Source organism: Oreochromis aureus, linkage group 6 (assembly GCF_013358895.1).
Source record: "Oreochromis aureus strain Israel breed Guangdong linkage group 6, ZZ_aureus, whole genome shotgun sequence".
Classification (NCBI taxonomy): domain Eukaryota; kingdom Metazoa; phylum Chordata; class Actinopteri; order Cichliformes; family Cichlidae; genus Oreochromis; species Oreochromis aureus.
Genome location: NC_052947.1, coordinates 31210050 through 31229063, shown reverse-complemented (window position 1 = coordinate 31229063; position 19014 = coordinate 31210050). Strand labels below are relative to the sequence as shown.

Sequence of the window (19014 nt, the reverse complement as noted above, 5' to 3'; positions counted from 1 at the left end):
TCAAAATCGTTGTTTCTTAGTACCAGTGGTGAAACGAGTGTTTTTATGAATAAGATACGTCTCTTTTCTAATTTGTCAAAGTTCAAAAACTACTGTGCTCTGTCATAAAACTGATGACATATGTATGTGTACACTGACAGACATCCCAGATGACCAATAACTGACCGAAATGACGCTCCAGGCGGAGCTACAATCTCCGGCGGAGGCTGGGTGTCGCCTGACCGGATGATGACAGAAGTTTTCAGTCTAATGTGGCGACTTTTATCATGCGATCACACATTTAAGACTGTTGCGGGTTTACTAAAGGCTGGTGGGACTTTTGACTCTTAACTCTCTCGTGTCGTACTGAAATAAACTCACCGAGCCTGTGACAGACTGCACTGCCATCTGGGAACTTTTCGTTTGCTGGACAAGAGACCCCCTTGGCTCCTATTTGACCGTGGAGGAGAGCAGAATAAAGCCCACTGAGCTGACCGAGCTGCAGCTATGGGAAACCGGGGAATGGAAGACTTAATTCCCCTCATCAACAAGCTCCAAGACGCCTTCAGCTCTATCGGCCAGACCTGCAACTTGGACCTGCCTCAGATAGCGGTCGTCGGCGGTCAGAGCGCAGGAAAGAGCTCCGTGTTGGAGAATTTCGTTGGGAGGTTGTACCATTAATATGTAGTATTGGCTCAAACTGACACTGTGACGCTTAACTTTCATTTTTTTTGGCTGAAGTCTCTCGCTGTTCCTTGAATAAAAACAACACACAGCTTTTGCGTAAAAGTCGCCAGCTAAGCACTTGGTTACGCGTCTGTGTGTCGGAGCCTCCCAGTTTTCCAACAGATTCTTTCCATTATGGAGCTGTGCTATTCACGATCGATAATTACGCATTTTACGCAAGAACACAGCTGTTTGTTTAGTGACTGGCAGAACTGGTACAAAACGAGTGTTAAAGTAAAGTGCAATAAAAATTAAAGCTTTCGTCTTAGCGTCTATGTTCTTGAACTATACAGTCAAGAATGTGACTTTCTCATTAGATCTGTGTCCACCGTTCTTTCCAGTCATTGCTTCCTATTAGGCCCATTCTGTCAAACATTTACAAAGGCTGTTTTCCTTGAGGCTGCTCATTCTGAAAAGAAAGATAGCTTCATAGTCCTCAAATGACACAGGTCAGGTAAATGTTTTACTTTCAAGGGTAAGATATGTAAAGGTTGTTAGCAGTTATTATGAAGTCATCGTGGATTGATCATTTATTATTAGACAGTTACACCCATCGTATATATATGAACATGCCTTGACTCTGCCCTCTCAGCATGCTAAGCACTGTTGAATTTCTTTGTGAGGCTGATGAATGAGCTAGAAGGAATTCCAGTAAGCAGTTTATGATTCTTCTCGATGATAAATAGCAGTAAAACAGCTGTTACATTATTGCCATATGTTTGAGTCACTCTGCTCACTTTATTACGTTGTGTAAAATAATCAGTATTTTACATTAAAAACACATCGACATAGCTTGAAACAAAATCCGGAAGGGGAATGAGACATGGCTGTAGTGCAGTTATAGGGGCCTAATCCACAGTTTGAGTTTTAGTAACAAAGAAACAGGACCACTTTAATCGACTACATGTCCAAATGATTTCATTTGTTGTTCAAGAGATCGGGAATGTTGATTAGGCAGCCATGTCTCCTTTTTCCCTGTTTCCTTTTGTCTCCAAGTCCCAAGCAGTGGCTGAGGGAGACAGTAGAGGCATTGATGTGTTTGTGCTGGGGTCATCAGTGATGTCACCAGCTGCACTGTCATGTGTATATGACACACTGGGTACCACCAGATACCCACAGAAGAGTACTGAGCTGTTTTCATGTTTGTTAGTTACTCCGCTGACATTCAGAGATGAAACACTGAGTTTTGAGATTGCGGTGTTTACTTGTTTTACGAAGGTGCAAGTTAGTTTTTGTCAGACACGTCTGGCTAACAGTTTCGATTATTGATTGTAGGCTTTATTTTTTTCCCTATTTTATTGTTTTATTTCATTGTTTATAAAATGTTGACTAGTTTCCCCCGTTTTAGTTCTCCACCTGCAATTCAAATAACACAAAATAAATAGCTTTGCGGGACATACTGTAGCACTCTTTTGGTGGGTGTGTATAAACTGTAATAAAGGATTAGAGGGGGCTATGTGTCAAAATAGAGCCTTCTTTTTCTTAAGTAGTGATTGGGTCTATCCAAAGTCCAAAAGAAACCCCACAAAAAATGTCCAATAGTAATTCATAGAGCCCAAGTAGACTTTAAATGTATTTCTTTGACTATTAAAAAGCCCAAAATGGAAAAAAATGTTCCTTTTAAATTTTGCTATAATGTAAAATGACCCAAGAAGTCTAAATTTTTGTTTGTTTAACCCCCCCCCCCAAAAAAGAATTTATTATAATGCAAAATGTTCATGATTGATTTTGTGTTGGTGGACTAATTCATTGGTTGTTTTGGTTTTTTTTTTATTGTACTTGGTTTAGAGGACAAGCAGTGTGACCTTAACTACAAAAGGAAGGAGGTGGAGGAATACAAAAACTTAGCAGTGTCCTTTGCAATTCCAGTTTAGATGACCCGCTGCTTCAACTGATTCATGTCGTGGTTTCATAAGTGACAGGAAGAGAGAAAAAAAACAGGATGGGGATCACAGTTGTGCAATTTCCTCCCTGCGCTGTCAGCAGTGACTACAAGCAGGGGCTGTATACATGCGTATAGCTTCAAATCGTTATATGTTAGTGCGTGGGGCCTATTTACCTTACAATAAAACTTGGACCTTGCTGCTGGCTGGGCATGCAAACAGAAAAACAGATAAAGACATATTTTCATGGCCCAGAGAGATGTGTAGTCAGTGACCTGGAAATGATCACGATTCTATTGGACAGGAGTTTCCATTGTGATGAATGTGTATATAATGAGAAGGGCAAACAGTGGGCGACATCTGTTTGTCTTTGCACTATTTATATTGAACAGGGATGTAAGTCAATCTTGAGTTTGCATTAATAATGCAAAAACTCAGATGGAGCCCTGCATTTCCAGTTAATGGTATTTGAAAGCTGTTTTTCACCATGAACTCTTATTTTGGTAGGGGATGCTAAATATTTAGGATTTTGATTTAGTTTAAAAATGAAATTGTTGGGGTTTTTTTGTTGTTGTTGTTGTATTTACTTATTTTAAGCAATAAGTCAAGTCCTTTTTGTGTAGCACCTTTTATTTGCCGGTTTTTAGACCACTTCACAGATGCCGTATAAGCTGATAATAAGACAGAAAAATGTTACAAAACAAATAAAAAAGTAGATTCAGGGCTATGTGAAATATATTAATAAAGACAAGGAATTATAAAGTATAATAGAATAAGAAACTAAAACATAAGTGCTGTAAATGCTGTATGAAACTAAAAAAATGAAAAGCCTGTTCATGAAACATTACTTGTTGTGTTGAACTTTACCTGCTTCTCTCCTTCAGGGACTTTTTGCCCAGAGGATCTGGCATCGTCACCCGTCGTCCTCTCATCCTCCAGCTGGTTAACAGTAAAGCAGGTAAGTTGTTTCTCAGTTGTTAGAAGGTAGTTCTTGAAAATATGGCCTTTCTTGAAGAAAGCTGGAGAAATGTACCACACAACAATATCATTTATTGTTTTGCGTTTACAATCCTTCACTCTAAATCCATATCGATAAAGGTTTAATAATAGCATCATTTGTGCCACTAATTGAGCTTCACTCACTACATCTAACAGCTGTGTTACTTTGTGCCATTTCCTTCCAGTCCATTCGGTTTTCTTCTTGCCGTCTAAAACTTGTTTATCTTCATGTAGAGTATGCCGAGTTCTTGCACTGTAAAGGAAGGAAGTTTGTAGACTTTGATGAGGTCCGCCAGGAGATCGAAGCGGAAACAGACCGTCTCACTGGATCCAACAAAGGCATCTCCCCTATCCCCATCAACCTCCGTGTCTACTCCCCTAATGGTACCAGACACACATTTACAAACTCAGCCTTCTTAGTGCCAGTGTTCAATATCCGTCTGATCACTTTCACCCTTCCCTCTTTTCTCTGTCAGTGCTGAACCTGACCCTGATTGACCTACCGGGGATGACTAAAGTGCCTGTCGGTGACCAACCCCAGGACATTGAGCATCAGATCAGAGACATGTTGCTACAGTTCATCACTAAGGAGAGTTGTCTGATCCTGGCTGTTACCCCTGCAAACACAGATCTGGCCAACTCAGATGCCCTCAAGATTGCAAAGGAGGTGGACCCTCAGGGTAAGCCAATGTTCAGAATATGTGGACCTACACACATCTACATATTTCTTGGCAACCTTTTTGGTATGATTTTTGCAGCAACTTCAGGGATTGTACAGTAACTGCAGATTATTTGTTACTCAACAGTTATTAATGCTGATGACAAGAAGTTTTTATTTGAAATTATCCTGAAATTATCTATCTGTATACTAAAACATAATTGTGACTTTTCTTCAGGGCTACGGACCATTGGTGTGATCACAAAGTTGGACTTGATGGACGAGGGGACGGATGCACGAGACATCCTGGAAAACAAACTTCTGCCGCTCCGCAGAGGTACGGACACAAAACCAAAATCAGTACAGTCAGAAAACAAACCCCCGTGCCACAGCCACAGCAGTATCACCTGTTGTTTTGTGGACAAGAGGTTTTGCTATGCTGTTGTTTTCTTTAAACCTCGCATGACCATTTTTGGACAACAGCCAGAGACATTATAAGATAGAGACCTGTCCCTCAAGTAATCCTAAATTAATTGATGAACTGAATGAGGCAGAAAAATAAATACCAGGAGGGAAAAAAATTAGGCAAAATGGAACACATGGAGCAAATAATCTGTGATAGATTTGAACCTAGGTTGCTGCACTGGCCTTTGGAATATGGATAGCCTGTGCATAAGCTGAGCAATAGCAGCATGCAAGTCAGCCACATGTTTAAGGTTTTTTAAAATTTTATTTTATTTTATTTTATTTTATTTTATTTTATTTTTTATTTTATTGTATTTTATTTATTTATTTTTATTTTTTATTTTATTTGTTAGATTTGACTGGTGATTCCATACACAGTTTTTATGCTGCATTAACCATTGAAATTTAAGTTAATATTAATAATGATACAAAACAACTGCCCAATTAAATGCCTGGAAGCATTTAAAGATGGCTGATTGTTTTCCTTTGTAAAAGGATGTTGTTTTACACAGTTTTGTGTTGCCACAGTTAACATCCTATTTAATACTTACTTACTGGAATAACTGAACATCAGCTCTTTAGAGTGCCTTCCAGTAAAATGCTAAACAAGATGACACCTACCTATTACAAACATAATAAAGCATAATTTTGTTGTCATAAAAACATGGGGATTAACTGTAAAGACCAAATCTGTTTTTGTTCCTGTCTCTAACCTCCTGAGAACCGAGGAAAAAAAGAATCTTCCCATTGAACGTTTTTTGTGATTTCCTGCCTCTTTGGAGCTAAAAGAGGTCACACAAACACATGAGATATCAATGGAAAGCCCAGGATGTCCTCTATTTAGTACATCAGGACTTAGTAGGGTAGCTCAAATGAGTCAAAAAAGCAAATGTCCATTACAGAGGACATAAATGAATAGGCTGCTTGTGAGGAGGATAAACAAGAAGTTGAACGTTTTAATGTAGGGGTATAAAAAGCTACTGCATAGCCTCTAGTGGGGATTCGTGGAACTGCAGCTCATGTTTCAAAGAGGCTCTTTTGACTTAAGGTTTGCTTCAATTTTTGCCTGTTATTTCAGATTCAGACACTTTATTTGTCATTATCATTTCCACAGCAGCAAAATTAAATGCATCCTGTAGAAGAATAGAGCAATAAAAAGAAAGCAAATCCATTATAACTAAGGAAAAACAACATAATAAAACACAATCACATGTTCTTGTTTTTTCACATATTGCACATTGCCTTCCTACTGCTTTCAAAAACAGCAGTCAAAGGGCATTTATTCAACATTAGGTGGAATAATTACTTTAGGAAAGAAACTGTTCTTTAATCGGTTTGTCCTTGCTTTAATAGCTCCGAATTTCCTCCCCAAGGGCAAGAGCTCAAACAGAGAGTTTTCTGGGGGGGTGTGTCTTTGAGAGTATTTTATTTTCATTTCATTAAAAAAAATTTTTGATGTAAAACGAACACTGTTTTAATCAGAGATTAAGAAATTAACTTTGGAGGAACTGTAGCTTTTTGTACAATATTTAGTTTTGTAATTTTTAACATATTTGTACTAGCAAGAATGAGATCTTACATTTTTAGTCACATATGCTGTTGTTTTAGTAAAGTGTGGGGGGATGTTCCACTTTGTGAATTCAGTCTGGTTTTTAGTAAATCCATTAAATTTCTAGTTGGGCTACAAATCAAAAAATGATGTGGTTATGGTCTTCTAAACTCCCTGTGTGCCTTGTTTGTACTGTTCTTTAGGTTATATTGGTGTGGTGAACCGCAGTCAAAAGGACATTGATGGGAAGAAAGACATCCGTGTTGCTTTAGCCGCTGAAAGGAAGTTCTTCCTGTCTCATCCTGCATACAGGCACATTGCAGAACGCATGGGTACACCACACCTCCAGAAGACCCTCAATCAGGTGAGATGCACACCTGATTATACAAACACATATAACAGGCAATGACAGTCACTTTTAGCACATAAGTGTTCATAAAAACTTTTTTATTGTAACTTTTTTACAGCAACTCACCAACCACATCCGCGACACGTTGCCAGGGTTACGCAGTAAACTCCAAAGCCAGCTGCTATCACTGGAGAAGGAGGTGGAGGAATACAAAAACTTCCGTCCTGACGACCCGGCACGCAAGACAAAGGCGTTACTTCAGTCAGTACCCACTTCCACAGACCCAGATCCACAGATGCATGAAAACTCTACAGGATATTAAATTTAATATTCATTTTGTAAAACCTGCAGGATGGTGCAGCAGTTTGGTGTGGACTTTGAGAAGTGTATAGAAGGGTCTGGAGATCAAGTGGATACTTCCAACTTGTCTGGTGGAGCGAAGATTAACCGTATCTTTCATGAGCGGTTTCCCTTTGAACTAGTGAAGGTGACAAGTGTTATCATCCCTTTTCTCAAAAATAATTAGTTTTCTTTGTCTTTTTTGAGGTCACATATTTTTATTTGCCACTGAATTTCCCAAAGAACACAAACACCTCTCAGATTGTTGCTACTGTTGTCTGGCTGCAAGTATCACCGATGATACACATAATGAATAAATTCCACTGTGTCTTAGATGGAGTTTGATGAGAAGGAGCTGAGGAAAGAGATCAGCTATGCCATCAAGAACATCCATGGAGTCAGGCAAGTTGAGCCAGGCTGTGAAAAAAAAAAACCCACACATTTGTCTGCTTACCTGTCTTACCTCTTTTCTGTCCGTGCTTTATGTGTCCCTCTTTGTGTGCTGGCTATAATGTGTGTAATCTCTCGGCTGCTTGTCAGCCTTATGTCTATTTTCTGCTCCAATTCTTCCGTCTCTTTCCTCTGCTCTTCCTCGTTTGTTTTTCCCCACTCTCCGCTCATGCCTTCCCTGTGTGTATGTACCTGTTTCACACTGTTCCCATGTGTCTCCTGCTCCATGTCTCCATGTTTGTCTTGTCTGTATGTCCTTCAGGACAGGCCTGTTCACCCCTGACTTGGCGTTTGAGGCCATAGTGAAAAAGCAGATCATTAAGCTGAAAGAGCCCTGTCTGAAATGCATCGACCTGGTCATCCAGGAGCTCATCAACACAGTCAGACAGTGCACCAATAAGGTATCACTGCATGGTCGCCTGCCCGACTGCTACTCATGCATAGCTTGTACTGCCAGATGTAATTTTTCATCCAACAGTAGCCATTTTTGCGTGCTTCTGGACAATTTTTTCTGGACTGCACAACTGAAACAGGAATTTAAAAGAATTATTTTATAATCCTGCTTTGAGGTTTTCTTATATGAAGAAAACTATATAAAGTTACATGTTCTGGCTGTACTGCAGTGCATTGGAGTGGTGTTTCTGAGGAGCTGTGTAGTAACAGATAGATGGGCTGTGACACATTCCTGTACAGGTTCTTTGCAAAAAACAAGCTGCAGGCCTGATTTGAAGAAATAGCTCGAGACAGCGTCTACAGCCACAGCTGCTTCCTGAGATTGTACTTAATCAAAGCCTTGCTTTGAACTAAATTTCAGCCTGCTATTGTTTCTGTTCTATCACAAAACTCCAACATATAGCTGAGACTGGGGGGGGCCTCTTATTGGACAAGTTGAAATTTTGTTATGAAGGTGGGACTAACCAAAGTTGTTAGGCTTTATTGTGATTGCCTGTACACAGTTTGATGTCATATTTCTACAGCGACAAAGAAGATATAAGCCGACCAGTTAGCATGTACATGTACAGGAAGCTGAAACCTCCATCAACCTGCAGCTTGTTTCTGTTCTGAACATGAAGTTGAACTAACTAACCACCTGTTTTTCCCTTTTGTCATATTCCTCAACCTTCATCTTTACATTCCCTCTTTAAATGCTTTCTGTTTTCCCAAACTATTCCATCCAACGTGGGCTTTTGTTTTTTTATCACCATTCCCTTTTTTTCCCACCATGGCCCATACAACACTTCCTCCTCTTCCTCCTGATATTAAACCTCCAACTCCCACGATGCATCACTACAGGACAGGCCTGTTCACCCCAGACTTGGCGTTTGAAGCTATAGTGAAAAAGCAGATCATTAAGCTGAAAGATCCCTGTCTGAAATGTGTTGACCTGGTCGTCGTCGAGCTTGTCACCCTGATCAGGAAGTGCACTGAAAAGGTAAACATGAATAGCAGAGAGGCATGTTTAGGTTATGGAGAGAGAGCTAAAGGACACAAGAGTGAGGGAGAAAAAACAGACAGGCTAAGACTAAATAGTGAAAAAGAGCAGATAAATTCAAAAAACTAACTCGTCCTGTCAGTGTTTTTGATCGTCTCCCCTTCCCACTGCTTGAAGGCTTTGCTGAACATCCATCCTGCTGCTCCCCTGGACCCCCAATGACAAATCCAAGAGCCCCTTCACACTCTGATCCTGAAATCCACTCAGCCCATCATCACTGGGATTAGTGATTTAACACTACCACACTGATATCAAATCCATTCCCCTCTCACAAGACATGTGGCTGCTTAAAATGGCACAGCTGTGGCTGTTGTTGTGTATATTTCCAGTGGTGTACCTTTTCTACACTATTCACATCCACAATGAGACACTCACAATGCTCTACCAGACTGTTTTTCCCTCTTTCCTATCTTTTAACCTCACTGATTTCCTGGTTTCTCTATGGGCTTGAGATTATAGTACATTGGAAGGGTTAATTAACCCGGTGCTGTTTTATAATACGGCTAAATTTTCATAGATAACAAAAAATCTCAAGCTGATTGAGGACTTGTTAACGCATGCCTCCTAAGGTGTTGTATGTTAGTCGTCTGACCTCAAACGTGTTCATGGTGTACCTTAACTGTCACTGGTTGAGTGTAGCTGCTTACAAGGAGACACAGATTGTTTTACAGTGTTGAGCCTGCATACAGTAAGAGTGTATCCGTGTGTAATCTCCATCAATCTGCAGCAGTGCATGTGCATGTATCTCTGTATGTGTGCTTTCTACAGCTTACCTCGTACCCCCGACTGAGAGAGGAGACCGAGCGGATTGTCACCACTTATATCAGAGAGAGAGACAGCAAGACCAAAGACCAGGTGCGTGCTAGAGATGGAGCTTACCTGAACAATTATAAAGCTTGCCTTGTTTGTGTACACAACACGTCATGTTTTGCCCTCTTTGGCAGGTGCTGCTGTTGATTGACATTGAGCTGTCCTACATAAACACTAACCATGAGGACTTTATTGGATTTGCCAAGTAAGACAAACTTAACATACAGATTATTCAGTTTAATTAGGATAAGTAAATGTGGGGATTCATATTTACATTTTAATTATATATGTGATAGTAAAATCTTTCCATTTCCATGATAAATCGTAGTAGCTAAAACATTATCCGCCTTTTTCCACCACTAGTTGCTGCCTGAAAAAAGTCTTAAATCATTTAGCAAGCAAGTGGCTGTCATGTGACCTGCCTCCTGCGTGCTCCAAACACCAACCCTCACCTAAACTGAGTCTTTCCATTACTGAAAACTCATCTGAAGCAGACTCATATGCCGCATGTGAGAAAGGACATCTACGTGAACAGCTTTATTCTCTTCAAGATCAATTCAGTGTGTAGAGTTTATCAATCAAATGTTGAGCTTTATCGTGTGGAACTCTCAAACTATTCTGTAGTATCAGGAAAAAGTAAGCTTAAATTTGAAATGATACATACACAGGCTAAGATTCATTCTTAACACAAAAAGCGTTCACTTAAATTTATTTGGATTATTTTACATTTACAGTTAAAATATAACCTAAGGGCAGCACAGATTACCCCACACCTGTCAGTGGAATTACCCTAGAGCAGTTTCTTGAAACTTGTCAGTTAACGTGTCAGAATTTGTAGAAGTGAGAATTTGCAGTTGTTTTTCTTTTTGTTTTTGTTTTTGTGCTGTTTTAGTGATAGATATTTTGTAACACTTTTGTAAACCATGTTTAATCATCAATTGCCAGTGCTAACAATGAACAAAAATAATCATTAGCCATGACTGTAAGTGATTAGTCACTGGGCACTGTATTAGGTACACCTAGTACCTAGGGTGGAGCTCCTTTTGCCTTGGGAGCTCCACCTTATGCTTTTTTTCATAGCAGAGAATCAACAAAGCACTGGAAAAAATATTTTGGTCCATATTGATGTGATAGCACCACAGTCGATTTGTCAGTTGTACATCCATCTATTCACCACCTCCCAAAGGTCCTCTACTGGATTCAGATATAGTAAATGTGGAGGCCTTTTAAGAACATTCAACTCATTTTCATTTTCAAGAAACCAGCTCAAGATAATCTGAGCTTTGTGACATGACACTCTATCCTGTTGAATAGCCAACAGAAAGCAGGTATATTGTAATCATAAAATCATAAAAAAGTACTCAGGGAGCCTCTGTATGCTCACTGTGTATGCTCAATTGGTATTAAGGGGCCTAAAGTGTGCCAAGAAAATCTGTTCCACACCATTACACCACCACCAGCCTAAACATTTGAACATGGTAGGATGAACCCTTCCTTTTAAGTTGTTTATGCAAAATTCTGATCCAAATGCTGCAGTGGAAATCAGACCCTCACTAGACCAGGCAACATTTCTCCAGTCTTTTACTGTCCAGTTGTCATGTAGCCTCAGTTTCCTGTTCTTCTGCCTGTTGTGTGCTCAGTGATGCTCTTCTTCATAGCTTGGTTGTGATGAGTCGTTATTTTTATCAGCTTTAAGCAGTCTGGCCATTCTACCTCTGACATCTACAAGTCATTTTCTCACAGAGAACTGCCATCACCTGCATATTTTCTCTTTTTAGGACCATTTCTTGTAAACCCTAGAGATGGTTGTGTAGATCAGCACTTTCTAAAACACTCAGGCAAGCTTGTCTCACACCTGTAATAGTGCCACATTCAAGGTCACTTAAATCGCCTTGTTCTCCATTTTGATGCTCAGTTTGAAGTTTAGCAGGTCATCTCGAACATGCCTAAATGCACTGACTTGCTGCGAAGTGACTGACTGATTAAATATTTGCATTAATGGGCAGTTGAGTGGCTAATAAAGTGGGCATTGTGTGTAAATATATTTTGGTTTGGTTAGTGTTTAACCTTTCTCCCTTTTAGTTTGAAATGAAATTCTACTAAACGCGAATGCATTTAAAGGCTACTCAAGAGTTCATCCTGCTCTGCCTTAAAGATAAAAAAAAATATCAAAAGCAAACTGATCAAAAGGAAACTGATGTCTTAGATTCTTTCATGTTGCATGAAAGAATCTAAGAGTTGTGACAGTTATTGACTGCTTAGCACTGCTTTCTCCATCATCTAATCCCCGTTTGAAAAAAGTTCTGTATCTGATGTTATGAAATCTGCCTCCTACAGCGCCCAGCAAAGGACTGCTGCTAATGCCACCAAGAAGCGAGCCATGCCCAATCAGGTGATCAAAGATACAGTGTACACCTCATCTGTGATGTCATCACAGAGGCATGTGGACTGCTTCCATCTGCTGTTATTCTGTTTTCATTTCCTGATGTTGTCTCAGCCTATCTCTCCTGTCATTATTACCTTGTTTCGTCACACGTTCATACTCTTGTCTGTGGCCCTCTAGTACCCTCCCTAAATTTCCCTTTCCTCTGCCTCTTCTTGTGGTTCTCCTTTAAATAGCCTAGGGAGAGATTCTTGTAAGTATGAAGCCCCCACATCTCCATTTGTCACTTCCTTCTTCACTGGGTGCAGAGTGAACGGTCATTCGGTCCATGCCGAGAAGCAAGATTTGTACTCCGTGATGAGAGGAATTGGGAAGTGAGAGTTACACTAACAAGGATGTGTTATGAGAACTGGAGTAGCTGTCATTAAAAAAAAAAGCAAACAAACAAAAAAAACTTACAGCTTCCTTTTTAAAATTCACTGTAATGCTCTGTATACACAAGGCAAGTTGATGTGTGGGAATTTGGGACAATTTTTATTAAACTTACGATAAGTTCACAGTCACATGTATTTGTGTCTGCTTAAAAAAAAAAGAAATCTGGAAAAACTCTGCCAAATGGATTACAAATGTGTTACGGTATGATTTTGTCGTTTGGAGTAAATTGCAGCAAACCAGTAAAGACAACCCACTACCTAAAGAAAGTAGAAAAAACTGTCTGTAGATGTGCAGCTTCAGCAGGATTTACGGGTGTTAGAAGCCCAACAGTGCTTTATTTGTCAGGAGAAGCTGATTACTGATATGGTGCCAAGTTAGCTAAAGAGGCGATTGGAAATCAAACAAATCTTAGAAATCTTAGAAAGATTGAAACCAAATGCCAATGGAGTGAGATTGTAGGTTTGTACCTAAGTTCCCTCTGTGTGTGTCAGGCACAAAGAAATTGAAAACCACTGGCCAAATCGTAAAGGATGCCCGTGTGGATCTGTTTTAACAGAAGAGACTGATACAAACTGCTGCCATAGCCTAAATAGCTGTGGCTTTGTCTTGTAGCTCACAGCTCAGATGCTCAGAGTTCTTTTGCTGTGTCGGTGACCATTCCACAGAAACAAACAAGAAATTTGTAGCTCCACTCTAGCACATTTGATTAATGAAATTTAGCCATCAGTAATCCCTTCCAAGCTGAACTACAGGCTCTTTTAAAAATCAAATTTTAATTGCAGTATTAAGACTTTAAGTAATTAACAGTGACACATATCTGCAATTATGACTAATTATACTGGGAAATTCCTGCACTAGTGGTCTATAAAAGTTACATTTTGAACCAATTTGTCACAGCGATCCACTGTAACAAATTGTCTGCAAGGCTGATGCACCAACTGTGCAATCCATCTATGGTTACGCCAACCAGATTCCAAGTATTGCATACGTCTGCTCATTATCCCTGTGTGTTCATTTGTCTTCCTGTTCATCAGTCTGGCAGTAAAAAGGATGCAAAGAAGGTGACTTTCCATTTGAACCTATTATCACTTGTTTGTACTCTTTGTGGTGCATTTATTGATGCTGTACGGACTGATCTGATTGCTTAGTGATCTCCTTTTTTTATTAAGAACATTGTTACACCAGCATGGCTGCTATGTTGCTGTTTTTAATGTTGCTGTGGCATTTTTGGGGGCAAATATTCGGTATATGTTTAGGTTTCATTTGTTTTTACCATTCTGGTCGCTTGCTGTTGATCACCTGTCTTGCCGGGTGTACAGCTTAATCAACTGTTGGATGTAACTGTGTACAGGTCATCCGCAGAGGTTGGCTCACCATCAACATCAGCATTATGAAAGGGGGATCCAAGGAATACTGGTTTGTCCTGACCGCCGAGTCTCTGTCCTGGTACAAAGACGATGAGGTAAGGCTGCTTTCAAAGACAAAAGGTTAAGTAATAATTTACTGGAGTAAAGCGGAAGTTACAGCATGCAAACAATGGCAAAATCTTACGTGTGCGTTTAAAGAAATGTCTTAAAGTTGTTCTGAGCAGTGAAGGAGTTTGTTTTTGAAATAACTTTATGCTTTTAAGTCTGTCTACTTTTAAACTTGTCAATACATAACTGTGTCTTTTATCAGGAAAAGGAAAAGAAGTATATGCTGCCTCTTGACAACCTGAAGCTGAGAGATGTGGAAAAGGGCTTCATGTCCAGCAAACACGTCTTTGCCATCTTCAATACTGAACAGAGGTGTGGACGCTTTAATCGTCTATAATCATTACAGTAATGCTGGGGGCTTTTTTTTAGGTATGATCTTTGTTCAAAGTTTGTGCACGTGTGCTTTACAGGAATGTGTACAAAGACCTGCGTCAGATTGAACTGGCATGTGATACTCAGGAGGATGTTGACAGCTGGAAGGCTTCCTTCCTGAGAGCTGGTGTTTACCCAGAAAAGGACCAGGTATTACATTGTTACACTTACAATCTAGAAACCTGGGGAACCTTTTATTCTAGTGCTTTCAGAGGTGAGTATTACAAAGCATTATGTTAAGAGTTAACTCCTGTACTTTTCTAAGACCACTGAAGGAAACTGCATTAACAATCACAACAGTGCATTGCAAACTGTTGCATTGTCACAGGAACAACATGCAAATATCTTTATCTTTGACAAATTGCTGCCAATTTCATTTTACACAGCTTTAACTATAGAAGACAGATTTTAAAAATGTATCTGTCCATCAGGAGGCTAATTATCAACAACAATATTTGATAAGCAAAATCAGTTTTGCTTTGATCTGCCCAAAAGTCATTTACATGTCTCCTTATTTGGACTATGGGGAAGTGTCAGACCTACATTTACTGAGTTACTTTTAATCTTTCATGTATAAGTATAAAGTTTCACACCTCTAATGTGCAGCTGTCACATTAGAAATGAAAAGCAGCAGTGTTAAAATTAATATACTTTTATAAATTCATGATAATTAACCACCATCTGCAAGGACTTCACTTATTCCTAGCACTATTGTGCCTTTTTTCACCAAGTCTCATTTTATGTGAGCACACACAGAGCCTGAAGAAGAAACTCTCGATTCACAAAGAAATTGTATTATTGTTTATCTCTGACGCAGGTTTTATCTATATATTTAATTAAAGCTAGCTCACAAAAGGAAAGCCTGGCTGTGTTGAAATACCTTTGCATCGTACCCTTCTGCTGGTATATCAGTCCAGAATTGGTGTTTCTAAATGTGTTAACTTTTTATCTAAAGAGACCTGTTATTCATGGTCATTCTTGCTTCCTCTGTCTCTATCCATCTGCCTGGTGTCCTGCAGACTGAGAATGAAGATGCGATGAATCCTAGTGACACCGTGTCCATGGACCCGCAGCTGGAACGACAGGTGGAGACTATCCGCAACCTTGTGGACTCATACATCAGCATTGTCAACAAGTCCATCAGAGATCTCATGCCCAAGACCATCATGCATCTCATGATCAACAGCGTATGTCTACTGCTTTATTGTAGTGACTCAACATTAGTCAGAGACTTTACTCAAAGCAGGCAGGAAGCAGACAGCTGCTGAGTGTAGTGGTACACATAAAAGAGTCAGACATTTCCCCTCAGGAGCTGGCAAAGACTAAAACAGTGTTAAAAAGGGGGGCTGGGAATAATTATATAATAATTTAAACAGTGCACTTTATCTAAAAAGCAACTTTATAGAGTGCTGTTCAAGATTATTTATAGCTTTTCAAATGTGGAATACAGAATCTTATTAGAATTCGTTTTCTAAACTGCTGCCCTTTTCGCACTCGCACTTCCAGGCCAAGGACTTCATCCACTCAGAGCTGCTTGCCTACCTGTACTCTGCAGGGGACCAGGGCAGCTTGATGGAGGAGTCAGCGGAGCAGGCTCAGAGAAGAGATGAGATGCTGAGGATGTACCATGCTCTGAAAGAGGCTCTGGTCATCATCGGAGACATCAGCACCACCACAATTTCTACTCCAGTCCCGCCACCTGTCGACGATACCTGGATTGCCAAAGAGCCAAGGTACAACATAATTTTGGAAAAATTTACAAGACTTACATAAAATATTACATTAAAACTTAAATACAAGATAAAACAAAGCTGCTGAGACTATGGAAATAATAAAGGGAAATAAAAAACAGTATTAATAATAATTAAAACCCTTTACACACTTGTATTAACAAAGAACTCATGTGATTTGGGAAGTACCCACAACATCTGTGTTTTGGGCAACACAAAGGCAAGTTCACTCTAAATTTACTGACATCTGTGGTCACCAGGTAGAGACCCAATGTTACTATTAATAGACATATAGTCACTGTTGATTTGTTTCAATGTTTCCAAACCACTGAATGTCCCAAAGTAATGTTAGTTCTCTGCAAAACAGGCAAACTTGGCTCAATTGATTTTATTACACTAGATGTCCAGCAGAGGTCATCTAAAGACTGTTTTTTCCACCAATGCAAAAGAGCATTTTCAGTTATGCCAGCATCCAACTATGTTCATGTTTTTTTGCAGTAATGAAACAGACTGAAGTATAAAAATCACATAATATGAGTTCTGTCAGCTGGAACATCAAAAAAGACATTATCGTTTACCCTATTTAAATATATGCTATGTTAAATTTAAATATATGACATCTGTTTTTGACATGATATTAAATATCTTTCCGTATCTTTCTTTCAGTCCTCCAGCATCCCGTCCTGGCACCGCATCAGGGGCCCCTCCCAGCCGACCCCCAGGAGTGAGGGGGGCCACTCCAGGTCCTCCATCTGCTCTCAACCCAACACCAGCATTTGGACCTCCCGTGCCTTCCCGGCCTCCAGGCGATCCCAACTCTGTTCCTCTAGTCCCGTCAAGGCCAGCCCGTGTGCCTCCAGCGCTGCCACCAGGCGTTCCTAGGTAAAACCACACACACACACACACACACACACACATACAGACCTTGATGCTTTTTTTTGTGTGGCTTTGGTATTGGGGAAAGTTGCATTGAAACATTTGGTGAAGGGCTGCATTATGTGTTACTCAGGCTTTTGTTGGTGGTTTGGGAAAAACTGGTGCATGACCTTCTGACAATATTTTTCCTTGCATGTTCCCTCCCCTTCCCTTCCCCCAATACCTCTTCTCCTCTCTTTTCCTGCAGCAGAAGACCACCGGCTGCTCCCAACCGACCTACTATCATACGTCCTTCAGAGCCCTCGCTTCTTGATTAGAAATCTTTTTTTTATCTGGTCTTAAAGACTTTGTTTACACTTATATATTTCTTTTAAGCAGAAATAGTCACTAATTTTTTTTTCCTGTAACTTTAGACTACTGTTAAGTAGTAATCTGATGCTGTTTCAGTCTGTGCATTTCAGAAGCATATTGTATGTAATTGTGAGATTTTTTTTAACAAGTACATAATGACATTTGCTGCATTTAGTATTATGAAAAGGGATAAATTTGATGACTTTAATGGCTCAAAAGTGTGGAACCAGCAAGTCAGGCTGAATTTTTCATTGTGCATTTAAATTGAAATGTGTCTTACAATACAATTTGTAACTTTTTGTATTATGTATACTTGCTAATATTTTGTCAGCAATTTTACACACTATTCACCTCAATAAGTAAACCACACTTTTCTCTCAATTTTTCTCAGCTTCAAACAGGCTTATACAAATTAGAGTGACCATCGAACGCTACAGTATTTTATATGCTTGATAATTTTGACTAATTAAGTTTTTATGGGTAAGGTTTTACCATTTCTCTTTTAAAGACCAAGTAAACAAGAGACAGAAGAGGAAAAAAAACCCCACTGCTGCTGGAGCAGTGGGGTTTTTTCTGGTTTAACAACAATACATATACAGTAGTTGAGGTAAGAGTGAACTTACCAGTCAAACACCCAGTCTGACAATTACCTCCCACAGCTGTTCATCCTCATTAGTGCCTACAGTAAAGCAAAAAATTATAATTACTTAAAAAAAATCTAAGCCATAATGGAAAAAATGTAAGGAAGACACTCTTCTTTTTAATGAAGTGATGGACTGAATAAATGAATAGAAAAAGACACATGTTTGGTGGCTGCAGCTTCTTCTTCTTTACTTTTATCTTTTTTTTTTTCTTTTTTTTTTGCACAACTAGTGAAACATGCAGAACATGCCTCTTGTGTCAGCATTTACACAGAATTGAGGTTAAGAACTTTTGATTTGTAAGATTAGGAGACCAAGAGAAAAATTTCACTTTCTGTATGCGGCTGATAAGATCTTCTGCATTGCATGATGAAGCTAGTTGCTTTCGGTGTTTTGCTGTTCATGTAGCTGGGAAGGAATTACTAAAGGTATGCAATACTGTTCTTCCTCACCTTTTCTTCTGTCCGCTGTGTTTTACTAATACCCTTACCCAAAATCTTATCTTCTTCTCGTGATCTTTTAATACAGGCGGCCACCGCAAGTCCCTGCTCGTCCCAACCACTGGTGAGGGAAACTCAGACTCAACAGCAGGAGGAAGATTGTCCTACATATAATTGTTAAGCTAGACACTTAAATAACAAGGGCATGCAGAAATAATGGTTATACATTACAACAGAAATTGTGGCTGGACAAAAGTTGACACTCTGCATGTGTTGATTCTAAAATGAGAAATGCTGGCATCCTCTGTATTTTCAAGTAGACTATTAAATTTACTGAGTATTTCTATTATTTAATTTATGTGTAGCAATCATGAAAAAATAATTTGTTTTGTTCTTTATCAGAAATGTTTATCAAACCTGAGGAAATAAAAGTAAATTGAAGGCAAAGCTTTGTGATAACATTTAGCTTAACCGTCCTACTAGGTGTGTTTAGCTTGGCATGCTGATCAACTGCATGTTATTCATTCAAGGCTGATGTGGAATTCATCATGTAACTTATTTATAAAGACAATTCTTTAATCAGTTCTGTTTGCAGCTGCTTTTTATCCCGAA

General features: G+C 39.4%; 1 protein-coding gene across 6 annotated transcripts; it reads left to right on the top strand.

Moving 5' to 3' along the window:
- The first annotated feature begins 186 nt into the window (after positions 1 to 186).
- Positions 187 to 18984, top strand: LOC116310617 (dynamin-2). 6 transcript variants are annotated; one of them, XM_039612931.1, is made up of 20 exons: positions 187 to 647; positions 3473 to 3546; positions 3822 to 3971; positions 4064 to 4267; positions 4484 to 4582; positions 6463 to 6623; positions 6727 to 6869; positions 6960 to 7095; positions 7282 to 7349; positions 7660 to 7798; positions 9658 to 9744; positions 9834 to 9904; positions 12037 to 12091; positions 13869 to 13979; positions 14195 to 14304; positions 14403 to 14514; positions 15384 to 15551; positions 15871 to 16097; positions 16761 to 16976; positions 18491 to 18984. In XM_039612931.1, exons 1-20 carry the CDS (start codon positions 487 to 489, stop codon positions 18528 to 18530), a joined length of 2532 nt encoding a protein of 843 aa, XP_039468865.1. In that variant the 5' UTR covers positions 187 to 486; the 3' UTR covers positions 18531 to 18984. The 6 variants fall into 6 exon arrangements, with proteins under 6 accessions (XP_039468865.1, XP_039468864.1, XP_039468863.1 ...); XM_039612930.1 differs by lacking the exon at positions 18491 to 18984 and adding an exon at positions 17221 to 18122; XM_039612929.1 differs by lacking the exons at positions 7660 to 7798; positions 18491 to 18984 and adding exons at positions 8691 to 8829; positions 17218 to 17287.
- Positions 18985 to 19014: the final 30 nt, after the last annotated feature.

Bases quoted from the DNA above. Each gene is read 5' to 3' on its own strand.
- LOC116310617 (XM_031727485.2), top strand. From the start codon at position 487: ATGGGAAACCGGGGAATGGAAGACTTAATTCCCCTCATCAACAAGCTC. The intron at 3,972-4,063 runs GTACCAGACACA...TTTCTCTGTCAG, and splicing joins CCGTGTCTACTCCCCTAATG to TGCTGAACCTGACCCTGATT. The intron at 7,096-7,281 runs GTGACAAGTGTT...ACTGTGTCTTAG, and splicing joins TTCCCTTTGAACTAGTGAAG to ATGGAGTTTGATGAGAAGGA.